At 45.4% G+C, this 26,444-nt stretch overlaps 1 protein-coding gene across 3 annotated transcripts in view; it reads left to right on the top strand.

Moving 5' to 3' along the window:
- Positions 1-26,444, top strand: part of DPYSL5 (dihydropyrimidinase-like 5) — a 103,554-nt gene that overhangs the window by 58,873 nt on the left and 18,237 nt on the right. For all 3 annotated transcript variants that reach the window (XM_011950120.1, XM_011950126.1, XM_011950134.1), the window contains exons 3-6: positions 19,734-19,892; positions 22,105-22,284; positions 23,103-23,171; positions 26,362-26,406. In XM_011950120.1, the coding sequence (XP_011805510.1) occupies positions 19,734-19,892; positions 22,105-22,284; positions 23,103-23,171; positions 26,362-26,406 (453 nt within the window). The remainder of the gene's footprint in view (positions 1-19,733; positions 19,893-22,104; positions 22,285-23,102; positions 23,172-26,361; positions 26,407-26,444) is intronic.

Below are 26,444 nucleotides of genomic sequence, written 5' to 3'. Positions count from 1 at the left end.
GTGGGAGTTGGGATTAGCATAGCTGGCTCCTCTCTCCATTTTCTTCTGTGACTCACCCACAGGCTGTAAAGAGCCCTGTGAAGGCTTCATGAAGTGATTTCCCCTCCCCTGCCACCTGGAGGACATCCCTCTACCCCCTCCATCGGTACCTAGTCTGCTTGTAGAGGGTATATTAGTTTTCTGCTGTGTAACCAATTGCCTCAAATTCAGCAACTTAAAACATCCATTTATTAACTCACAGTTCTGAAGGTAGAAATCTGGGCACGGCATGACTAAATCTTCAGCTCAGAGCCTCTCAAGCTGCCATCCAGGTGTCAGTGAGCTGCATTCTCATCTGGACTCCAGGGTTCTCTGCCAAGCTCGTGTAGTTGTGGTAGAGTTCCATTTCTTGGAGTTCAAGGACTGAGGTCCCTGTTTCCTTGCTGGCTTTCAGCCTGCAAGCGGATCTCAGCACCTGGAGGCTGCCAGCACCCCTTGCCAACTGCCCCTTCCATCTTCAAAGCCAGCAACATATTCACCTCAGGTCCCTCTCCTGTTTCAAATCTCTGACTAGAATCTCTTTCACCAGGCGACCAGGCAGGATTCCATACCGTTTTTTGTTTGTTTGTTTGTTTTGAGACAGTCTCGCTCTGTCACTAGGCTGGAGTGCAGTGGCGCAATCTCAGCTCACTGCAACCTCCACCTCGCAGGTTCAAGCGATTCTCCTGCATCAGCCTCCCAAGTAGCTGGAACTACAGGCGCCCGCCTCCATGCCCAGCTAATTTTTGTATTTTTAGTAGAGCCGAGGTTTCACTGTGTTGGCCAGAATGGTCTCTATCTCTTGACCTTGTGATCCGCCCACCTCGGCCTCCCAAAGGGCTGAGATTACAGGCATGAGCCACCGTGCCCAGCCAAACTATACCTTTTATGAGCTTACCTGATTAGTCCAGACCCACTGAGGATAATCTCCTTTTTTTCAAAGTCAGCCGTGCCATGGAATATCACCTAATCATGAGTGTGTTTTCCCATCTTATTCACAAGATCCTTGCCACACTCAGTGAGAGGCAGCCATACAGGGATGTCGGTCACTGGAAGTCGTCTTAGAATTCTGCCTACCCCAGGGAGTCACTTGCAAAAACATGGCTATCCTATAGACGTTTTGCCCTAGTACATCTCCACTCCAACTGTCTTGCTTAAACTACTTAAATCATAATTTATTTATTATTAATTTATTTTAGAGATAGAGTCTGGCCCTGTCGCCCAGGCTGGAGTGTAGTGGCATGATCATATCTCACTGCAGAGTCAACCACCTGGGCTCAAGCCATCCTCCCACCTCAGCCTCCTGAGTAGCTGGGACTGCAGGCACATGCCACCGTGCCCAGCTAAGTTTTTTATTTTTATTTTTTGTAGAGACTGGATCTGGCTACGTTGCCCAGGCTGGCCTTGAATTCTTAGCTTCAAGCGATCCTCCTGCCTCGGCCTCCCAAAGTATTAGGATTACAGGCATCAGCCATCATGCTCGGCCTACTTAAATTAAGACTCCACATTTACATTTTTATTTATTTATTTATTTATTTATTTTATTTACTTATTTGAGATGGAGTCTTGCTCTGTCACCCAGGCTGGAGTGTAGTGGTGCAATCTCAGCTCACTACAACCACCGCCTCCTGGGTTTAAGCAACTCTCCTGTCTCAGCCTCCCGAGTAACTGGGAATACAGGTGCCCACCACCATGCTTGGTTAATTTTTGTGTTTTTAGTAGAGATGGGGTTTCTTCATGTTGGTCTGGCTGGTCTCGAACTCCTGATCTCAGGTGATCCACCAGCCTCAGCCTCTCAAGGGGTGGGATTATAGGCATGAGCCACTGCGCCCAGCCCACATTTACATTTTTTAAATCAAAAATCACCTTAGCCCCCCTTCACCTCACAGCTCTCTCTATGCCTGATGTGGTGTCCCTGCAATGGCTCCCTGTTGTCTAAGACATCAAGTTTGGATGTATGGATCTTCCTCCTGGGCAACCCCTGATCTGACCTTGCCCTCCCATCGATCCCTCATGGCCAGCTGCTCCCCACACGCACCCATCCATCAGGAAGATGCCCTCCATGGACATCCTATGCTGCCTGTTGCCGGCTCTCTCCACCCCTGCACAGAGCCCCTCCTTCAAGGCAAACACCCTCTCGTCTCACTCCTTCTCCAGCTAACCCAGCTCCAGGATGTCACTTTCTTCTCCCCAGCTGAAATAACTTGTCATCCTGGGGCTTTCAAATTGTTTCCCATATTAAGTTTGTTTCTCAACAAGATTGAAGACCCTTTGAGGAGGAGAGACCACGATTTAACTTATGACTCGCCACAGAACCCAGATAGCCCTAATGGTGTAGTCGACATCCAAGAAATGGATGTCGTCATAGAGTGGGAGTTATCAGCACAGACTGGGGCTGTGAATGCTGGAGTTTGGATTTCAGCTGCATATTCACTTGCTATGTAATGTGGGCAAGTTAATCTGTCTTTTCCTTCATTTTCATATATGGAAAATGGAGATTATAATGGTTCTTTATAAGTGCTAGTTGAGCTATTATTTGTAAAGAACTTAAAAAGAATACTTGGTGCTTATTAAGCATTGTGTGAGTGTTTGTTAAATAAATAAATATATCATGTTGATCAAAGTCAGACCCCTTAAAACTCCATTTGTACTATAGTTTCCTCATAAGCATACATATTAAACAGTTAAGCATCAAATAGGAAGTAAAAGAACTGGATTTCGTTCCTGTCGTTAGAATTTCTGTGTGTGTTTTAGATTTTGAATGGAGTCCGATAGTAATAGTGATAAATTCTAGATAATTTTCTCTCTTCTCTCTTTCTCTTAAAGGCGGAAATAGCCAGTAATAAACTCCGCAGGCATCAGGAGCTATTTAAAGATGTCCTGCTTCAAACCAGCTACTTTCAAAACCTTGCTGGCAACTTTCATTCTATGTGTACATTAATTGGTAGGCCAAAATGTAGGCCAGGTTGATCCTTCTTAGAACTGATGTGAATGAGGAGATCTATCGTTTCTTATAAATTTGTATCTCTAGCATTGAAAAAAACCTCCTATGGTGACCAAGCAGCTCCTCAACTTCTAGAATAGTGTTTGCAAAGAATTTATCAATGCAGATTATTGCATTTTTAAAACCTTTGATTCAGAATAAAATAAATACACCCTCTGTGATTGAGGCCAAGTGTCCTGGAAATCTTTCATGCTTAGTACAAGAAGCTTTGCTTTATGCTTTCATCCACTGGAATTTATAAAAGGAAAAAAGGAAGAAGAAAAATATATACTGTATGTGTACTTCAATGATACATATTACACATGAATGACATTTTTCTCCCTTCTTCTTCTTTTACTTTTCTTAAATTAAGCTCGTATCTTTTTTAGTATTTCAAGAAATATTTGAATATGGCCTTTTCTTAATTGGAAATATCTGTTCTCCCAAACCTCACAGAGGTTACCTTTGAAGTTGCCATATTCCTGTGTTGAAAATAAGGGACATATCAGCTGGGCACAGTGGCTCACGCCTGTAATCCCAGCACTTTGGAAGGCCGAGGCGGGCGGATTACGAGGTCGGGAGATCAAGACCATCCTGGCTAACACGGTGAAACCCCATCTCTACTAAAAATACAAAAAATTAGCCAGGCATGGTGGTGGGCGCCTGTAATCCCAGCTACTCGGGAGGCTGAGGCAGGAGAATGGCGTGAACCTGGGAGGCAGAGCTTGCAGTGAGCCGAGATCACGCCACTGCACTCCAGCCTGGGTGACAGAGTAAGACTCCGTCTCAAAAAAAAAAAGAAAGAAAGAAAATACAGGACATATCTTGATTCATTTACAGGTAGAAATGTGCGTAGGTGTTGGATCCTCTCCCCTGGGTAGTTTCAGCCTCATTGTTCCCTTGTCTTATCACTGCAGCCAGCCATATTTTTCTTTCCTTCTGATGCTTTTTTGTTTCTTGTTGACTAAAACTGAAGCCCTGTAAGGATCTTTAATTGGTGACTAAATAAATATACAACTGTGGGCCAATTATTGTAAGAACGTTCTCACTGACAATTGTTTCTCACTCATGCTGCACACACATCACACACACCATCTCACATTCACACTTGCTCTCACACACACAGTTTTAGAGCTGGAAGTACCATTAGAGATTAATAAATACTACCCCTAATTGATAAATAATTTTCCTGTTTGGACTTAAAAGATCCACAGTATTCTCAATTAATATTTTAAAATAAAGTTAAACAAAGCGGGACTCAGTGGCTCGGTGGCTCACGCCTGTAATCCCAAAGTTTTGGGAGGCCAAGGCAAGAGGATCACTTGAGGCCAGGAGTTTAAGATCAGCCTGGGCAACATAGTAAAACCCCATCTCTACAAAAAATACAAAAATTAGCCAAGCATGATGGTGTGTACCTGTAGTCCTGGCTACTAGGGAGGCTGAGGCAGGAGGAGTTTGAGCTCACTTGAGCTCAGGAGTTTGAGGCTGCAGTGAGCTATGATCATGCCACTGCACTCCAGTGACAGAGCAAGACTCTGTCTAAAAACAGAAAAAAAAATTGGTAAATGTTAGTGAACTCTACTCTTGGGAAGAGTATGTATAGAAAGAAGGAGAAGATGATTAGGTAACCTGGGAAGCCACCTTTAAAAAAAAAAAAGGTATAATTAATGTTTAATAAGCTGCACATTTTAAAGTATACAATTTGATACATTTTGACATATACATACATCATGAAGCCATCACAGTGTAATAAACATATTCATCATTCCTGAAAGTTTCTTTGTGTTCCTGTAATTTTCTCCCAGCTGTCACCCCAGGTTACCATTGTTTTATGTCACTATAGTTTGCATTTTCTACCATTTCTATATAAATGGAATAATGCAATATGCATTCCTTTTTTTGTCTGGCTTCTTTCCCTCAGTAGTATTAAGTTTTTGGCTGTTACAGATAAAGCCACTGTAAACATTCATATACACATATTTGTCTGGACATAGGCTTTTATTTCTCTTGGGTAATTACCCAGAAGTAGAATTTGTCATATGGTAGGTCTACGTTTAGCTTTTTAAGAAATTGCCACCTGGTTTTCAAAGTGGTTGTAACAATTTCCCATCAGTAATCACTCCATATCATTCCTACCACTTGTTGTGGTCAGAATTTTTAATTTTAGCCATTCTAATAGGTGTGTAGTGGTATCTCAGTGTGGTTACAATGTGCATTTCCTTCGTGACCAGTGTTGAATGTCTTTACATGTGCCTATATACCTTCTATATGTTTTTGGTGAAGTGTCTGCTCATACCTTTTACCCATCTTTTAATAAGTTGTTGACTTTTAAATATCTGAATATAAGAGTTGTTTTCTTTTTTCTTTCTTCTTCTTTTTTTTTTTTTTTTGAGATGGGGTTTTTTTGTTTGTTTGTTTTTTGTTTTTTGGTAGAGACGGGGTTTCACCATGTTGGCCAGGCTGGTCTTGAACTATTGACCTCAGGTGATCTGCTGGCTTCAGCCTCCCAAAGTGCTGGGATTACAGGCATGAGCCACCACACCCGGCCCAAGAGTTGTTTACAGTCTAATTACAGGTCATTTATTAGATATATGTTTTGCAAATTTTTCTCCCAGTCTGTTACTTACTTTTTCATTTTCTTAAGTGTTTTTTGAAGAGCAGTAGTTTTTAATTCTGAAGTCCAATTTATCGATTTTTTTCTTTCTACTCTATGCTTTTCGTGCTGTAATCAATAAATTTTTGCAGAATCCAAGGTCTCTAAGATTTTCTCCTATGTTTTCTTTTAGAATTTTATAATTTTAGCTTTTACAGTTCAGTCTATGACCTATTTTAAGTTAATTTTTATATACGGTATGTGGTAAGCATCTACATTTTTTTTTTTTTTGCAAATGGCTATCTAATTGTTCCAGAGCCATTTGTTGAAAAGATTATCCCTTGTCAGAAGTCAATTGACCATACATGTGCCAGCCCATTTTTGGACTCTTCTCTTCTTTTGATCTGTTTGTCTATTTTTACACCAATACTACAGTCTCTTAATTATTATAACTTTACAGTAAGTCTTGAAATCAGGCAGTGTAGGTGTTCCAACTCTGTTGTTTTTCAAAGTTGTATGGCTATTTTATGTCCTTGGAAGCAAATAGTTTAGGGCAGGCTGCAAATCAAAAACATAGAGAAATGAATGCATTAACCAAGCACTTGATAAACATTCTCAGTCCTTAACATGGCCCCTTTCTGTTGGCTAAAAGTTAGGAATTTTCTTTAAAATTTTCTCAAGTTATTTGGAGGGAAAAATCTATGACATGACTATAAATATTGATGTAAATGTATTGTCTTCATATCACCCATGTCTAATTTAAAGTAAATTACAATGACATCATGGGGAAGAACTCATGCTTCCTCTTGCCTCAGATTTAGAGTTGGTGGAGAAGAGGGGTAGGCTGGGGGCTCCTGAGTGGACTAGATTGGGATTAAACTTTTCCTGGACTGAATCTAACCACTAAGCCACCGCCCCGCCCCCCTTTCCCTCAGTCAGTTTTCCGTTCTTTACAGTATCCTTTGTTACCTTCAGGCCTGGGCTGGAACTTCTCTTTTCTGGTTTATTGCCTTGATTCTCATACTGCCAGACAAAACACACTCCAGGACTTAGGTTTAGGAGAGCACTTTGGCCCCCAATCTAGAAGCCCTAGACTTAGTGGCCATCAAAGAGTATATTTTTCCCACCAGGTGGAAAATACAGTCCTCAAAATGGGGTGTGTTCAGCCCCCAAGGGGATCTGGGACCTCAGACCCTGAGCTGGCGCATGGCAGCACATGGCTGTCACAGGACCTGAGGTTAGGCGTCCATCCCCCAACCCCTCTGCAATCGGGATGCACCTGAGCTGTCAGGCCTGGACCTCAGGCCCACCCATCAGAGCACTTCCACACCCATTCATCACTTATTTTGATCTTTGAATCCCCCTGAGGCAGATCTTAGCCTTCCTTTGCAGATGGAAAGCAGGGTCCCAGAGAGGTGAAATAACTTGCCGAGCTAATAAAGGCAGGGCAGGCCTGTCTGCCACCCATTGACTCGCAGCCCCTGTTCCTGGAAACCACGTTTCCAGGGCGGCCTCTTGGCAGCTCTGTGGCACTGTCCCCCCTCATAGCTTTGGGACTAAAATGAGGGTCTTGCCACGTTGAGGCAGCTCAGGGATGGAGAAAGCAGAGTTACATGTGTCTTATTGCTCTCTGGCATCCGGGGTAGCCTGGATGTTTAATAAACATAATCACGGCCTGCTGGCCTGTAAACGTCCTTTTTTGGGGTTAGAAGGGGCTTTGCTAAGGATGTGGGTGACAAAGGGCCTCTCACTGTGGCTCTGTTTCAGAGCGGCTCTCCGGAAGCTGGCAGCCACATTCCCTGTACCACACAGCTCCTCTGAGGAGCCTCTCCAGTCTCCATGGAAACCGCATGTCGGGAGCCAGCCGGCTCCGTACTGTGGCTTTGTATTAAACACAATGAATTTAAATTGGATGCTCGGCACTGAAGATAATCATTCTGGATTAGAGAGAAGCCTGGAGCTCCTCATTTCATCATTTTAAATGTTGGCACAATTCTCAGTTTTCACCCTGTAATTCAAGCCCAAGTCACACCTACCCCTCTGTTTCTAAGCTGCAGTTAGGTCTGATTTCACTTGGGTTTTTCTCCATTCTTCGAGGAATCTTGGAGCTGGGGAGCCCCTGCATCAGGCCAGGGCTACTCTAGCCTTGTGTAAAGGAAACCAGGGGGCTCTAGCGTCTGGCTGTGTGATTTTCTCAGGCCCTGGTTTTTTTATCTGTGAAATGAGAAGAGTAATCCCTACCCTACAGAGGCATTTTTAAAAAGTATTTATTGTGGTAAACTACATGCAACATAAAATTTACCGTTTGACTGTTTGTAAGTGTACAGTTCTGTGGCATGAAGTACATTCACATTGTTTTGCAACCATCATCACTGTCCACCTCCAAAACGTTTTCATCTTCCCCACTGGCTCTCTGTCAATGAGGCTGAACAAATGAGAAGTTCCCATTAAACATTCATTCCCCATTCCTCCCTCCCCTAGTCCCTGGCAACACCATCTTATTTTCTCTCTCTGATTTTGACTACTCCAGGTCCCTCACATAAATGGAATCATACTGTATTTGTTGTTTTGTGACTGGCTTGTTTTACTTAGCATAAGGTCCTCAAGACTCATCCATGTTGCAGCGGGTGTCCGAATGTCCTTCCTTTTTAAGGCTGAATAATACTCCATTGTACATAGATACCACATTTTGCTTCTCCATTCATCTGTCTATGGATACTTAGGTTGCTACCACCTTTTGGCTGCTGTGAATGCTATGAACATGGGTGTACAAATACCTGTTTGAGTTCCTACTTTCCATTACAGAGTCATTTTGAGAATCAAATCAGATAATAAATATTAAGAACATTGCACATAGTAGGCTGTCAGTAAATGTTAATTTCTTTCCTGAAAGTGTGTTAAACCCAGGACCTGATGCCACAGTGGCCTGATGACTTCAGTGAGAGTGATAACACTTTTTCTAGCAAGCTGCTTCTGTATCCCTGGGACTCGCTGATCTGCCATGTCTGGGAATTCACCCAATTCATTCCAGGGCTTAAAGGAAATGTCTTCAGCATGGAAATGTGCCTCACGTCTCACCATAAAAACCATGCCTGCTTCTACATTTCTCCCACCAGTGGGTGTTCATGTATTTCTAGTTCCAAAATGTAAAAAAAAAGTGTTAGAGCTGATATAGATACTAACTTATCAGTGTTCTATTTTAAGTACACCCTCTGGGAGACCCTAAAGCTGGGGTGGGATCGCCCAGGCTGGGAGGTTCTGTGCCAAGTTACTATTTTAGCTGCAGCCTCAGACCAGTTTTCAGTATTACAGAAGAATGTGGGATTTGGAGTAAAAATACCTGGATCGCAACCTTGGCTGGTCTCTCAAAACCTGAGAAGATGACCATGTCTGTTTCACATGGCTGTGAAGATTAGATGGGAGAGTACCTCATTTTGCTGATGCAGGAGGCAGAAAGGGGCCAGGTCTTTGGGCTGGTCTGCACCCTTGCAGTAGATTCTCTCTGGGTCTAGTTTCATCCGAGAGCCTTTTGTGAGGGAGCACCCCCTTGCTGCTTTGAAGCTCTCCGGGTGAGAATCGCAGACCTTGGAATCATCTTTCCCTGGGGGGTCCTCTGGTCTTCCCAGGTGTTGCTGGGCCAGCCCTGGAGTCAGCTCCCCTTTGTACTTAGGAATTTGTGACAGAAGGGAAGGAGGGGCAGGGGCTTTTGCACGGCCTCCTGACCCATGCATGACCCAGCTGCTCCCTACAGCTTACCAATCAGGCCTGGCCTGTTCTTTATTGATGGGGCTGAAGGGAGGAGGGAAAGCAGGGATTTCACACAGAATCACAGACCTTTCTCTCACTTCTCAGCAGTGGTTGCTGGCAGCATGGGATGTGCCTGGGATCTGTCCACCTGTTGAGCAGGAGCCAGGGCAGGCTGAAATCAGGGCTTCCTGAACTGATGTGTTCTTTGTCTCTGGGACAAGAAAGGTCCCTAGGCTACTCACCTATGGGGAGCAGGAATTCAGGACTCCCAGGGAGGGCCTGCATCTTAGCCACTAAGGGGAGCTCATCTCTTCTTGAAGCCAGTGAGCCCTAGGGAGTTTCTGTGCCTTGGTAAGAGGCTTTGCTTGGCTTCCATAACCCCATACCCCCGGGCTTCCTCCTACTTCTTTGCAATTCCTTCCCAGTCTCCTTCCTGGTCTTGTCTTCATCTTGATGCTCTCCTATACTGTGGCCTCTCAGGGTCCTATTCCAAAGTGTCTCTTCCTCTTACCCATCCTCTCCCCCTAAATAATCTGTTACTGACAACTCCCATTTAGACCTGCAGCCCATCCACCAGCCACCTCTGTGCACCTCCCTACTGGACATTGTGCATTGGATGCCCCAAAAGGCCAACCTAACATGCTCCTTGTCCTCCATACAACCCCACTTCTCTTCCAGGGGTACCTCCTGCAGGTAACCCATCCACCCAAGCCAGGCCTACTTGCTAAAGACCAGGGACTCCTAAGGGATACAGCCAGAACCCAAATCCAGGTCTGTCAGGCTCCAGAGTTCAGGCTTCTCCCACCATTGCCCCTGCCTCCATGCACCATCGGAGAATTGAACTGCATTTCTAACCAACTGAATAATGCAAATGTCACTCTGCGCCCCAAACCAAACTCAGCATGCCCTGGGACCCCTTCCCAATTTGTGACTGTGCTGGACTTCTGCCTGGATCCCTTTGTTGACCATCCCTAACCCCTGGGCTCCCAGCCCCTCAGCTCTTCCAGATTGCTTTCTCTGCCCCAGCTCCCAGTTCAGAGTGGGTCCATTACAACAGCATGGAAACTTCAGCCAAGCCCTGTCACTGCCTGTCTGGTTGACTCTGCAGTGCATTTTCCAAATGGTTTTCCTAAGCCCCACCTTGGCTCAGACCAACACTCATGATTTCCCCCAAAACCTTCCATCTGGGATTTTGGCTTTATTTCCTGTTCTACTAAGAAGTCTGGGACAAAGGGCCTGCACTTCCTCCGCTCTCCTCCCAGTCTCCTCTGATCACCTCCATCTTTAGCCACCCCTCTCCTGAATGAATGGGAAGAAGGTCCCTCTAGCCTAATAGATGAGAATATCAGTCCTCAGTTTCCTCATCTGAACAATGAGAATAATAATGGCCCCTATTTGGGGGAGAATTAAACTGGCACGGGAAGTGCTTCATGATGTTAATTATTAGCAATTTTTATCAACACTTGAATGTCTCTTAATCAGCTCTATCTCTATGTGTCTAAAAATTCCCTTCCCCCTAAATTTGATTTTCCCTCTCCTGATGCCATTTTTTCAGCCACCCAAGCATAAAACCTCCCCCGTTATTTATTTTCACCTCCTCGTCTGTCATCAAAGCTTGCTGCTTCTTCCAAGAAACATGAATCACATATGTCTCTTCCAACCCAGCCTCCAGTCAGGTCCATCATCCCAACACTGCCCTTGAGCTTGCACACTACAGCCAGAGTAATGTTGCGAAGTCTGATGTTCATGCTCTTCCTCTGCCCAGAGCCTGCTTGTGGCTGCACGTGGCTTACAGCAGAGATCAAGTGCATCCCAGCTCCTCCGACAGCCTCCCGTCCTGGGCCAGACATGTCCAGGGATGGCAGTGTGGCCTGACTCCTCTCTGTAAATGTGCTCCTAAACCCCACACTCCCTAAACTCCCTCACTACCACCACCTCCACTTGTCACACAAGGTGACAAACTTTGCCGACGCAATGGAATCAGTTTAATCAAAGTCCCCAGTTTGGTCCTAATCAGACCTGCCTCAGCCGGAACCTCAGCCTGTTCTCTGTCTTCCTGCTGTGCCTCTGACTTTGCTATGCCATTTGCTACCCTGGAGCATCCTGGCCTGGTCCTGGTCAAATCATGCCTACCCACTGCTCACAGCCTTCCTATCCTAACATGACCTTTCCTTCCACTGGGCTGCTTTTGCACTTGCTGCTCTCCATCACCATCAAGGAATACTATCTCTTGCTGCCTTGTAGTCTCATAGTATTTTGAAGTCATTCCTATTAAAACTGAACTTTTCTCCTTTCCTGTTTGCCAGTTGGACACTAAGCTCCTTCAGATGCTTACATTTCTTCTTCTGGAGCGTCTGATACACATAATAGAGGGCACATAGTGTGCACATTAGTGCTACCTACAAATCATGCTTCTTGTTCCTCAGGAATATTTACTGGGCTCCTGCTATGTGCAGGCACTGGGCTAGGTGCCTTATATGCTGTATGTCATTTAATTCTCATAGTAACTCCATGAGAGAAGTATTACTATCTCTGTTTTGCAAAGGGAGAAATGGAGCTCAAGGAGATTAAGTAACTTGCTGAAGATCTTACGACTAATAAGTGATGGAGCTGGAATTTAAACCTAGATCTGCCTGCCTGAATGTCTGATTCTTGTCAGGATACTATAGTATTAATGTGCTTTAAGTGGCAGGCAGATTCAGTATGAGAATGTTTTTTTCAAAATATATTGTGGATTGGCCGGGCGCGGTGGCTCACGCCTGTAATCCCAGCTCTCAGGGAGGCAGAGGTGGGAGGATAGCTTGAGCCCAGGAGTTCGAGACCTGCCTGGGTAATACAGCGAGACCCCGTTCTCCACAAAAAGGAAAAAAAAAAAAAAAAAAGACAAAATATATTGTGGATCGAATGTTGCCTGTTTCCTCTGTAGAAAGCTGAAAGAACAAAGTGTGAGTTTTAGATACGATAACATTTAGAGTGACAGCAAAGTAAGGTCAGGAAGTGGGACCATGCCCTGGATGATGTGGTAAAGGCTGTAGACCCAGAAGGTAGGAGTGGAAAGTAAAAGGAAGTTTAGGAGTGCAATCAATTACAAATGTGCAATTTAGGGAAAACCTGTCAGCTTCAGGATGAGCTCAACAGGCTGCAAATTATCAGTCAAGATAAGGTCTGAGGGCTGTGTGTAGCCAAAGGGACAGAGAGTGGGGCCTCAGAGAACAAATTATGCATCTCTCAGATGCCCTGGAAGAGGCTGTTTTCTTAAGGAGTATCTGACAGAAGGTGCTGGGGTTGGGTGTGGGGTTGGGGAGTGGCACAAAGAGGATGGAGTGGTGGTCAGCATGCAAGCTGCTTGGAAGGGGATCATCAGAGAAACGGTCAAGTGGTCAAGTGTCCTCAGCAAACCCCAACCCATGTGAATTAGCTGAGTTGACAGTGAAGCCCAGTGTAAGGCCATTAAGAGCCTGATTCCCCTACATCGGGCCAGCGTAGGTGATAAGCTGATGGCTGGACTGGCCACATAATTTGCAGGACCCGGTGCAAAAGGAAAATATGAGACTCCTTGTTTAAGAATTGTTAAGAATTTCCAGACGGTGACAGTAGAACATTAAAACAAGCACAGAATGGCCGGGCTCAGTGCTCACGCCTGTAATCCCAGCACTTTGAGAGGCCGAGGCAGGCAGATCACCTGAGGTCAGGAGTTCGAGACCAGCCTGGCCAACATGGTGAAATCTCGTCTTTACTACAAATACAAAAAAATTAGCCAGGAATGGTGGCACACACCTGTAGTTCCAGCTATTGGGGAGGCTGGGGCACGAGAATCGCTTGAACCCGAGAGGCAGAGGTTTCAGTAGCCAAGATCACGCCACTGTACTCCAGCAGCCTGGGAGACAGAGTGAGAGTCTGTCTCAAAAAAAAAAAAAAACAAAAAAAACAAGCGCAGAGCCCTTCTAAATGTAGGGCCTTGTGCAGCTGCATGGGCAACATGCCCATGGAGCTGGGCCTGGATGGTGGGCTTGTGATTCAGAATGGGAAAGGTTTTTCCTGCATGCCAGGCATGGTTCCAGGTACCATACATGCATCATCTCACTTGATGAAATGCTTGGACCCGTTATGGGGTTGCTCATATCCCATGGTGATGTTCAAAGCTTGCTTTCCAGATGGCCAATAAGTAGCCAAGAGAATGCTGAAGGTGAAGGAAGTTACCATGAGCAATATAGAAACTATTGAGCTGGTTATTTTTTTGTTTCTCTTATACTTCGGGAGGATGTGAATAAAAGATGGAAGATAATTTTAATGTGAAAAGAAAAGGAAGTGGTTCAGCAATTCCAAGAGAGGCAGATCCATCTGAACAAATGATAGCTTTTCCAGCAGCATTAAGAGCTGCAGACATGTTTGCGTTGCACTTACCAGTTTGCAGAGCACATCCACTCGTCGTCTGATTCTCAGTACAGTGTTGTTCCCTCTATAAAGATTGAGTTGGCCTTAATCTATATACATCCCAGTAGTAGCAGATCCTGCTTTTCTGATTCCAGTCACCTCCTCAAACATACACCCTTTTTCCATGCATATTTTCATATGAGGATATGCTCTAGGAAGTCTCTCCCCTTTTCTCAATGAAAAACTCCATGAATTCGCTGTAGTCCAAGTGCCTTCTCAATAGCAGAGCACAAAGTTTGTAACTTGACCGACTGGTTCTTGGCCTTGAAGCAAGAGGACCAAATCTTGTGGGCAGGGTTGCTGGGAAGCAATTGCTGCAGGAAATTCAGCAAAACACACTGGAGCGGCAGGGCAGTCCTGTAGAAGATGGTAAGAGAGTGACTCTTCAAACGTCTTTCTCCTGATAAAGCTGGACGTGACCAACACATCATTCTCTCCAACGCTGTGATGTCAACAAATGAATCTTATCTGAAGGGCCACAAGTATCTGAAATGTCTTTCCAACTTGCTGAGCAGTTCCCTAGTCAATATGGAGACCCCCCCATGTGCCCCGCGGTGGTCTGATGAACTTCTGAAGTATAAAGATGGTGTTCATAAAAGGTTTAGGCTGAGTTCTAGTACAGGTTCCTGCGCCTTGTCAAGTGTATGCCTGGAAACTGTGTCATGAAATGGATTACCATTAAATATATTGGGTTTTCTTAGGGAACAAATGAGCATCAAATAAATCCAACTTTACCCAGCAGTATGTTATAAATGTCAAAAACAAAATAATAGTGACCCTTTGAAATAGTAAAATGATGTTTTGTATTCTTCCAAATATATATAATGGTGCAGTGTCTGTTGGTTAAACAAATGATCCTAAAGTCTCTGTTAATTTAATAGTGAGAGATGTCAGGATAAAAACAAATTTCCACCTACACAATGGGAAATGCTTGGCTGGACAGATATTTTTTAAACGTTTATATTTTTAAAGATAAGGGTTTGGGTTGATAAATGGGCACTTTTGGTCAGCCACTAGGCTCAAGGAGGCTGTCGTGCGATCAGCTGTTCCATGATCAGGTCTGGAGTAATTGGAGATGAGGATGTTCTACAAAGCTGCAATTCTGCTTCCTGACAGTGTCTACCTGCAATGTGGTCTCTGCTCACATGCGTGCAAGAATGCTCAAGCACTGTGTGAAGTTGTAAATGTCCATGAACTTGGAAATGCATTCATATACGGAGGCATGTTTATATAATAAATCAATTAAAAGGAATGAAATAAATCTACATAAATAAATCTTAAAGATAATATCAAGTACATGAAAGCAAGTTGCAAAAGAATATAGACAGTATGATAGATACTATTTGTATAATTTTTTATTGTATACATTTTGTATAAATTTGTAAATGTTATGTGTTTACATAGTAAAAGCATAAAAACACAGATGGGAGGAATGTATGCCATCTTCAGGGAAGAGAGGGATGGGAATAGGATGGAGGGCTTTAGTTGTATCAGAAATATTTCATTTCATTTTCTTTAAAAAGAGCATCTGAGGTAAACATGGCAAAAATGTTAACATATGTTAATTTTGAGTAGTGGATATATGAGTATATGTTTTGTTATTTTCTATATTTTTACTCTGAAATATTTCATAACTTTAAAATAAACACATTAAGAATGGCTAACTAAAATTTTAAATACTGCAGTTTTAACTTCCTCCAAATTTATTTTTAAGTGTACATTATAAAACTTATTCTGTTAAATTTTGGAAAATTTGAAAAAAATAAATTCCTCAGAATCTCATCACTCAAAAATAACCATTGTTGGCCAGGCGTGGTGGCTCACATCCATAACCGCAGCATTTGGGGAGACCAAGGCAGGCAGATCACTTGAGGTCAAGAGCTCAAGACCAGTCTGGCTAACATGGTTAAACACCATCTCTACTAAAAATACAAAATTAGCTGGGCATTATGGCAGGTGCCTGTAATCTCAGCTACTCAGGAGGCTGAGGCAGGAGAATCGCTTGAACTCGGGAGGCAGAAGTTGCAGTGAGCTGAGATTGCACCACCGCACTCCAGCCTGGGCCACAGAGCAAGACTCTGTCTCAAACAAACAAACAAACAAACCATTGTTAATATTTTGGTCTATTTCCTTGCATTTTTATTCCTTGTGTGGGGAGTATGTGTGTTTGAACATGGTTCCAAGCATTTTGAATCAAGCCTTTTTCACTCATTGTAGTATAAAACTTTTTCCATGTTATGACAGCCTTCATGAACATCATTTTTATTGACTTCCATTAAAGATCTTCTGAAACATACTTAACCAACACCATTTTTTGCATAAAAACAGTCATGAGCATTCAACAATCACATGTTCTTAAACATCATCCTTTTGAAAGCCTCGAGAACAGGACTGAGCTGGGCACTGCTGCCGATTTCTACAAGGCTGTTTTGCGGGGGATGACACTGAAAAGGTCTGACACATCTGTGATATCACTTTCCTGTGAAAACAGAGCTTGTCAGCACTCATCCTTGGGTCGGAATGGTACATACTCAAAAAGCCAACTCTATGTATGTCTTGCCTAAGAGGAAACAAGTGCTTGAACATCAGTGTGTGGTGTGGGCTTGCGAGCCTGCAGCTGGGGGAAGAGTTTGCTGATCCAATGAAACTCTTGTTTCGAGGCCTGGGGTAGCAACGGTAGTAATTATTCCAGACACTTATGTGCATGCCCCTCCCAGCTTGTAGATGCTCTCACATCCATTGCCACCTGACCCTCTGGGACCCCTGAGAAGTAAAGTGCATGTCAGGGGGCACATGGCTGCTCCTAGATTACAGCCAATATGTGGGAAAGTCAAGACCACCTCCTATGCTTCCAGCTCCTTCCCAAACTCTTTTCAGTTCCTATCCTTAGACCCAGGCGAAAGGAGCCTCTTCCCAGGGCTCTGGACTTCAGGGTTCTGCTTGGGCCCTCCAGCAACTTGTACCCCTGCCCCATAGGGCTGGGGATTGTGTCTACCCAGACCCCACTCACCCATTCCTAAACTACACTCTGGGTCCCTGGAATTCCCTGAGAAACAGCCCTGAGCATTCCAGGGCCTACGAAACCCCGAATATCTCCTCCTGGGGGACAGACCACCATTGTGTGCATACCGGGCCCAAGGACAGCATTTTGCAGGAGTTGGACAGAGCTTAGGTCTGCAGGCTGCAGGATCGATTCAGGATAGGGGAGTGTGGGCTGGGGGCAGGCACAGAGGCTGAGGCCAACTATCCCTGAAGTATATAGTTCAGAATTTTAAGGACCTTGAGGATTCTAAGGTCCTGGCCCTTTTGGCCTTTATGAAGATATATTTGACAGAGTAGGAGGATAGAGTACATTCTATGTAATGGTTTTTTAGCTTGATCTAGCTTTCGAGTGTTTAGAGAATCAGCACATGATCCTCCTTTTCTCCTCTTGCCCTGGGACCTTCACTGTGAGGACTGGTCCTGGCTCTTTCATCTCACTGTGCCGTTTCCAGGTTCCTCTTCTCCTATGCAAGCCTGCAGAGGTACTGGGGGGGTGCAAAGGAACACAATCTAGAGCCACAGAAAAATGAAACAAGTTAGTGTGTAAAACCCCAATATACACCCCCATGTGCACGTATAAAAGCAAGAGATGCATTTCAGGACAAAATAGAGTACAAGCACCTGCTGTGAGGATGAATCAGCCTGGCACGATCCAGCAAAATCAGAAATAGAAGCCTGCTAGTAAAGCTACAATCTGCACTGCTCTCCTCTTTCTCCCGGTTCCTCTGCCACCCCCATCACAGCTCTTGCAGGTACCACAGAACTACCACCCTCTGTTGGTTGCTTTAAGCTATGCAAGAAGTCAAACCACTGAGTTCCCCAGGACAACTGGGAACTTTCTCACTGGCCCAGCCTGCGTCATGGAACATCAAGGTTGTGAGAGTTTTCATTTTAATTGCTGTTGGGCTGCTGAGCTAATTTTTTTCAGTCCCTTATCCCCCAGCAATATTTTTGATTTGTGATCAAGGATTTAACTGAATAGAGAAGCATGAAACCATTAAAACAATTTCATGGAGCTCTTTTTCTCCCCTACAGAAAACAGAGATAAACACCTAAATTCCGACTGGATGCAGGGGCTCATGCCTGCAGTCCCAGCACTTTTCGAGGCCAAGGTGGGAGGATCACTTGAGGCAAGGAGTTCCAAGACCAGCCTGGGCAACGTAGGGAAACCCTGTTTCTACAAAATATATATCTATATACACACATTTTTTTTTTAATTAGCCGGACAAGGTGGCACACAACTGCGATGCTGGCTACTCAGGAGGCCAAGGCGGGAGGATCGCTTGAGCCCAGGAGTTTGAGGCTGCAGTGTGCTGTGATTGCACCACTATACTCCAGCCTGGGCAACAGAATGAGACCCAGTCTCAAACAAAAACCAAAACCGAAGTTCTGAGTAACTAAACACACATATTAGGACAACATTTTACCACATCTGTTCCATAGTGATGTTTTACTTAACCTTCACAACTGCCCAGCAAGGAAGCCACCCTTTGTGTAGGTAAAGACTCTGCATCCAGAGAAGTTAAGTAACCTGGCTGGGGTTATTCCAACCACAAGGGAACAGAGCAGGGACTTGAACTTGGAGCTGTGAAGCACTGTAAAGACTCAAATCATTTGAGTCACTTTGTGTTACTTTGTGTTAGAGCCCTCACAAAGACTGTCATGTTATGGGGCTCTCTCTCAATTATTTTATTTATTTATTTATTTGCAACAGAGTTTCACACTTGTCGCCCAGGCTGGAGTGCAATGAGGCAATCTTGGCTCACTGCAACCTCTGCCTCCCAAGTTCAAGCAATTCTCCTGCCTCAGCCTCCCAAGTAGCTGTGATTACAGGCACCCACCATCACACCTGGCTAATTTTTGTATTTTTGTAGAGACGGAGTTTCACCACATTGGCCAGGCTCATCTTCAACTCTTGACCTCGGGTGATTCATCCGCCTCAGCCTCCCAAAGTGCCAGGATTACAGGTGTGAACCACCGCGCCCACTCTCACTTATTTTAATTTTATTTTAAGTTTTGTTTGGGAACAACACATTAGCCTGAAATAGCTTTTGATCAGTGCTAGTTTGGGAAGTTCAAAGAAGTCCCCTGATAAAATTCACTTTTAAAAAGTTGAGAGGGGGGAATCTCTAATACAGATTTAGTCATTTTTCCTGGGGGTTCACTCTATGATTGTGAGTGAGGCTTTTTAACAATTTCTTTTTAAAGTGGTATCTTGTGGAGTTGTGAATAGGATCAGTTTTCACTGATAAACCACACATGCATCTAAAAACTGCCTGTCTCAAACAAGATAGATGAAAATGAAGCCCCTGTGCTTAGAAAAACTGAAGACAAAGACCCTGAGGTTGAAGATGTGTGCAAAATGTTTGAACAAACTTGCTTCATGAAATTTGAGAGAATAAAAAAAACAGTATATCCAAATTAGCATTTTATATATCATGGTTCAAGTATACGTGTGCAACTAAGTAAATGATATAAACAGGCATTTGATTATGGCATCAATATTATGTTATTATATGATACGGCACTATATTATGTTATATATTACATACAGACATTTGATCATGACATCTATAGAGTCAATTGGCTAAAAATCGTTTAGGGAGAGAATCTCTCATTGGGAAGATAGGCCTTAGGCCTGGTGACCCACCGCGTGGGTTTTTCCAGCGGGCCAAGCTAAAACCCTGGCTGAGGAAGAAGCAGGTTTGGGGACCCGTGGTCATGATGAAGGTCACGCTGGCTCCTGCGCTTCCACACAGCTCTTTACAGTTTCCCAAACCTCGCTGCCCTTGGTCCTCACAGCCTCTTGTGAGGCAGGGCCTGTCTTTGAATGGACTGTGAGGACCATGTCTCACCACATCATGGACTTGGGGGCAGGCAGGGCTGTGACGAGACTGCCTTTTCCCATCTTCCTAGGCAGCACTCGTCGGAGGCACCACCATGATCATCGGCCATGTCCTGCCCGACAAGGAGACCTCCCTCGTGGACGCTTATGAGAAGTGCCGGGGTCTGGCCGACCCCAAGGTCTGCTGTGACTACGCCCTCCACGTGGGGATCACCTGGTGGGCACCCAAGGTAACAGTGCTGGTGGGATCCCAGAAGAAGGCACGAGTGGTCTTGTAGGCAGCGGGGCGGGTGGGGATGCAGTGCCTCCTGTTTGTGTGGGGCACCCCTCCCGCTACCATCCTAGCTCCCCACAATGCCAAAAGAAAACACACTTGGGATTCCATAAGGCGAACGGGTGGGCCTGTCCTGCTTAACTTAATGAGCCGTTTTCCGGCAGGCACAGAGAGACCAAGGCCAGAGCCCAGGACTTGGGGACGCAGTTTCCTTGCTCTGACCATAAGGCTCTTATTACGTCGTGTGAACGTGGGGCGCCACCGACAGGTCATGGGCGGTGCTGCTGAGCAGTGGCCTAAGCAGGGCTCAGGTGCAGAGGGTCATATGCCATATCCCATGTGTACTGACAGTCCACAGCACTGCGCTGAGGTCTCCGAACTGAGTCTCCCGTCCTGCCTCAGCACTGCCTGGAATGAATGGACAGTGTCACGCTTTTTTCCTACTGGGGGCCCAGCTCCTGTTCCAAGAAGCATCGAGGCTGTCCTGGTCTGTGACTGAGGCTGGCAACCCCTGAACCTTTTTCACTTCAGCCTCTGTGCCTCCTTTGTGTCTGTGCCCCTGGCCTCTGGCTTTCCTGTCCTCCCCCTGCCCAGGCCCCAGTGTCAGAGTCCAGTGTCCTTTCCTCGGATTCCCACTTTCTTGCTCTTCCTGATCTACAGGCATTTGGATTTGGCTTTGTTTCTGGGGTTTTCTGCTTATTTGCCCAGGGTAGCAGTCTGGATAGTCATTCTTTCATCAATTATTTATTAAGCCCCATGTACTAGTACTTTGGTGGGTGCCCCAGAATCATAAAAATAATAAGCATTATTAGTTTTACCAACTTAGGAACTGCCTCTTCATTTTCCGTTAAAACCCCACTTGTAACTGCTGCTAATCAGAGTGTATATTCAGGGCAGCTTGAATCTGTGCTCCCAGGTGGCCATCCTCAAGCTTTCAGCTCGAATAAACTCTGTTCTTAATCATAAAAAAAAAAAAAAGAAGTTTTACAAAGTTCTTCAGGTGTAGGCCCTGGTATAAAGGGCCTAACACCCTTCTGAGATGATAATCTAAAGCCTCAGTATATTCCTGCCCTCCGGTCTTAGCCTTGAGTTGGGGGCTCATCCAGTTTCTTCATTATTTCTGACCTGGCACTTATAGAAGACCTCCTCTTGGTTCTGGGCCAGAGGTGCAAATCACGCTGGATGTCAGCCATTCCTTATCTCAAACAGGGTCTCCTTTTTGGACACCCTCCTGGGTGAGGGGCCTCTACCTCCAAGCCACTCTCTACTTCCCCTGGAGCTGGCCTGGAATAGAGGGTCTGCTCAGGTTCCCTGCAGCACAGAAGCCAGGCCAACCCTCCCTAATTTCCAAGAGCTTATGGTGACTTTCATGCATCAGGAATTTAAAATTCTGTTTTATGATAATCAAATAAATGTTTATAATTATAGATGTTAAAAAGAGAAAAGAAAGGAAGCACATAATCCAATAACCCCCAACACAATACCTGTTGTTAAACTTCTTTCTTTCCTGTCTTTTTTCATCCATGCTTTCACAGAATAGCTATTTTGCATAGGTGTGAGCATTTTCTATTTTGCTGTGAAGTTCATGACCAGCAATATAACGGCCACCTAATATTCTACCAAATGGATGAAACTGAACTTATTTTCCTGTTGTCAGGCCAAGGTTGCTTCCATGCTTTTCCTAGTACAAATAATGTTGTTAGGAATATCCTAACTCTCATCACTTTGTTCACGTTTGGCTTGGTTCCTAAATTCAGTTTTCCCAGGGCCTCTGGGTTTTTAGCATTAGTGTGCCTTCTTTGTAACACCAGGGAACAGCCCACAGAAATTAAAATTATTATTCCTATGTTTACCATTAGGCTGGTTTGGAGACAGACATAGGGGACAGGCCTAAGTGATAGGAGAAACGTGCCCATAAGGTAGTAACAATGTGGCTCCTCAATTGTGTCATGTTGACAATTTTCACAGTACTTCTGCATCCATCTGCTCAGGTGACCTCACGGCAGCCTGTGGGGTGGGAGGAAAGTGAGATAGAGAGGTGTGCGGGGGTCAACAGACAGACTGAGCTGAGGCAGGCCCCGCATCTCCCCCATGCTGGGCCGGTGCCTGCCAGTCGGCCTCTTGGGTGTCTGCCCTCACGCAGCATCGCCTTTGCACTTGTTCTCCAGGTGAAAGCAGAAATGGAGACACTGGTGAGGGAGAAGGGTGTCAACTCATTCCAGATGTTCATGACCTACAAGGACCTGTACATGCTTCGAGACAGTGAGCTGTACCAAGTGTTGCACGCTTGCAAGGACATTGGGGCAATCGCCCGCGTCCATGCTGAAAACGGGGAGCTTGTGGCCGAGGCAAGTCTGCAGCCAAGAATGTTGGATGGAGGGACACCAGTGGAGACAGTTCTCAGGGGATTCCTGACCACCCGTCACTGATCCCACAGGATTCAGACAAAATCAGTTGTTAAAGTGTGAGGTGTGGACACCCCAGCTGTCAGATCTTGGTCAGAAAATCCCAAACTTTACTACTGTCTGTAAAAAACAAATCTCTTTTTATGGTTCAAAAAGGCTTCTAAGTCTTAGGTGATGATGTCTTAATTCTAATGATATGAGATTTACATTCTATTATAGCAGAGAATTTGGAGCACCTCTCAGACATATTTTTAATGAGATTTGATATACAGAATAAATAAGAATCCGCTTTCCATTTGGCCTCTTCAGAGGATCTGAGACATTAAAGAGATCAATCCATGGCACCAGGAAGGATAAGCCTCTGGTGCCTTCTCCTAGGTCTTGGGGTAAGGGCTAGCCTAGGAGTTGCTGGAAGCTAGAGATTTGTCTCGATTTCCAGAGAGGGAATTCTGAGTTTGAAATCAGTAAAGAGTGCTTGTCTTTGGTGTCCCAGGCCTGTTGCTAGTTGTAATAGTTAACTGTATTTTTAAGAGAACAAGATATGTTCAGTCATTATAAAGTGAGAATCAGGAGAGCCCCACGCATGGGGGACCTGTGCATGCTCTGCCTTCTTTAGAAGACGAACATTGCAGAAGTGAGAAAAGAAGCAAGCCTATTGAAACAGGCTGTGTCTAGCATATTTCACTGTCCCTTGAGTTCAGTACTTTCTTACACAGTATCTCTGTGATTCTCTCCATTTTCTTTTTCTTGCTGTTATCCAGGGTGCTAAGGAGGCACTAGATTTGGGGATCACAGGTCCAGAAGGAATCGAAATCAGCCGTCCAGAGGAGGTGAGAAACACTTCCTGTGGCCTTTGTCAGCATCTCTCATGTAGATTGACAGAATCTTCTAGGATGGAGGAGACATCAAACATACAAATTAGCCTGGCACAAGGGCTCACGTCTGTAATCCCAACATTTGGGAGGCTGAGGTGGGTGGATGGCTTGAGCCCAGGAATTCAAGATCAGCCTGGGCAACATGACGAAACCCCATCTCTACTAAAAATACAAAAAAATTAGCTGGGTATAGTGGTTCATGCCTGTAGCCCCAGCTAATTACTTGGGAGGCTGAGGCAGGAGGATCACCTGAGCTCGGGAGGTTGAGGCTGCAGTGAGCCGTGATGATGCCACTGCAGTCCAGCCCAGGTGATAGAGTCTATATATATATATATACACACACACACACACACACACACATACATGCATATATATATATATACACACACACATACATACATGTATATATATGTGTTGCATCATTTTCTCCATGGGTGAAATTCCCATTTGATTCTGATTTCAAGGATCTGGGGGAGGCAGTGTCAGCACACCTGGGGTTGCTGTGCCCAAAACTAAATCAAGAGACAAAAGACAGACTGAAAAGGCCTTCAGGTGTTAGAAGAAATTTCAAACTATAAACTCTGCCTTTGGGAGATGACATTCCTTTGAGCATCTGAAGAATACTTTGGACCAGGGGTCACCAAGCCCCAGGTCATGGACAGGGGTACAGGACCGCAGAGCAGGAGGTGAGCAGTGGGCAAGCTGAGACCCCCTGAGCTCCGCCTCCTGTCTGATCAGTGGTGGCCTTAGATTCTCAGAAGTGTGAAGCCTATTGCGAACTGAACGAGGGATCTAGGTTGCGTCCTCCTTATGAGAATCTAACTAATGCCTGATGATCTGAGGTGGAACAGTTTCTTTCTTTTGTTTTTTGAGACAGAGTCTCACTCTTGTTGCCCAGGCTGGAGTGCAACTGTGCAATCTCAGCTCACTGCAACCTCTGCCTCCCAGGTTCAAGCGATTCTCCTGCCTCAGCCTCCCAAGTAGTTGGAATTACAGGCATGCATCACCACGCCCAGCTAATTTTGTATATTTAGTAGAGATGGGGTTTCACCATGTTGGTCAGGCTGGTTTTGAACTCCTGACCTCAAGTGATCCACCTGCCTCGGCCTCCCAAAGTGCTGGGATTACAGACATGAGCCACCGTGCCCAGCCCTGAGGTGGAACAGTTTCATCCTGAAACCATACCTCTCCACTCCCCACCACCACTGCCCCACCCATGTCCCAGTCCGTGGAAATATTTTCTTCCACGAAACCGGTCCCTGGTGCCAAAATGGTTGGGGACTGCCGCTTTGGTCCCTTTCCACCAGAAACAGGAGACACAGACAAGTCTATGCTCCTCCCCCTCATTACCTGCTGGGATGGTCATTCAAAGGTCTGTTTTCCGCCTGCCCTCTGGCTTTATTCCTGTGCAGTTTTGCGTGGCATTGACACAAATCCCCTATAGTCCCCCTGCTAGAGAATTCTGCTCTGGAGGGACCACATTAGATGAATAACGCCTTCCTGCCCTATTACCCTGTTCACTCATTCTCTACTATTTCAGAAGAGGGGGAGAAACTTCTCATTTCTTCAAAGCCTAAAATGCAGATAGGTGGTTGGATATCCATGAGGGATTGAGGGGGAGGCCTCGAGGGACAAGGAGCAGGACACAGGATGTGGTGGCACTGCCACTCCCAGAAACCAAGTTGGCCCACACTGGGTCCGCTGAGGAGTCCCCCTCACTGCCCTGACCTGTGCCTGTCTTTCAGAGCCCTTGAATATAGGTCCTGTTTGGCACTTCTGAATTGGTAGAGAAACACACCAGATTCGACTGAAACACAGAGGGTGTGCCTGTGAGAACGGGAGTGAGCAAGGGGTGGACACACACACTAGACTTTGTTACTTAATACAAGGGAAAGAGCAAGGCTTTGGCTGTGGTCATCATACCAATAATTATCACCGCCACTATCTATTGGTTAAAGGTGGGGGGGCCCTGGATCTATGCCAGGGGAGATGTTGCTCCCCAGGGGAAATTTGGCACTATCTAGAGATATTTTTGCTTGTCCCAACCTGGGGGACAAGGCGGATGCTACTGGCATCTAGTGAGTAGAAGCCAGGGATACTGCTAAACATCCTACAATGCACAGACACCCCCACCATAAAGAATTACGCAGCTCGGCTGACTGCAGTGGCTACACCTGTAATCCCAGCACTGGGAGTCTGTGGCGGGAGGATTGCTTGAGCCCAGGAGTTTATGACCAGCCTGGGCAATAGAGGGAGACTCCCCATCTCTGTAAAAAAAATTTTTTAAATTAGCTAAGTGGGCGCGGTGGCTCATGCCTGTAATCGCAGCACTTTGGGAGGCCGAGGCAGGTGGATCACGAGGTCAGGAGATCGAGACCATACTGGCTAACATGGTGAAACCCCATCTCTACTAAAAATACAAAAAATTAGCTGGGCTTGGTGGCTGGCGCCTATAGTCCCAGCTACTCGGGAGACTGGGGCAGGAGAATGGTGTGAACCCGGGAGGCGGAGCTTGCAGTGAGCCGAGATCACACCACTGCACTCCAGCCTGGGCGACAGAGTGAGACTCCGTCTCAAAAAAAAAAAAAAATTCTCAAAGCATGGTAGTGCATGCCTGTAGACCCAGCTACTCAGGAGTCTGAGGTGGGAGGATCGTTTGAGCCCTAGAGGTGAAGGCTGCAGTGGGCCGTGATCATGCCACTGTACTCCAGCCTGGGAGACAGAGTGAGACCCTATCTCAAAAAAAAAGAGAAAAAAAAAATATATATGTATATATATATATGAATTATACAACTCAAATGCCAATAGTACCATGCACAGAAACCCGAATCTAGGCTAATTTCCAGAGTCAAATCAGCCACCATTTCTCCTTTGCTGCAGTTCTGAGGTGGCTATGGAGAGATGTTGTTTCCTTGTCTTTTAATTAAGCCCCAAGTAGCATCCAGCAAGGACGTGCCTGGTATTCTAAGACCTAGAATTCTCCCTCACTGTGAGCCACGGTGGTTGGAGGTTGGTGCCTCTGCCCAGGCTTTGCCCCAAGCCAACCCCTGTGGGTGCGATTGCTCCACAAGGGGGAGAGTATGGTATGGGTGTGCTTGGAGGAGATGGTGAAGTTTTGTTTCCTCCTGTCCTTTGTTTCTAACAGCTGGAAGCTGAAGCCACTCATCGTGTTATCACCATTGCAAACAGGGTAAGTCCCCCGATCTCTACTCTGGGATTAGAAACCAA

This window comes from Colobus angolensis, unplaced genomic scaffold (assembly GCF_000951035.1).
Source record: "Colobus angolensis palliatus isolate OR3802 unplaced genomic scaffold, Cang.pa_1.0 Scaffold109, whole genome shotgun sequence".
NCBI classification, from domain to species: Eukaryota; Metazoa; Chordata; class Mammalia; order Primates; family Cercopithecidae; genus Colobus; species Colobus angolensis.
This window is presented reverse-complemented; position numbering and strand designations above follow the sequence as displayed.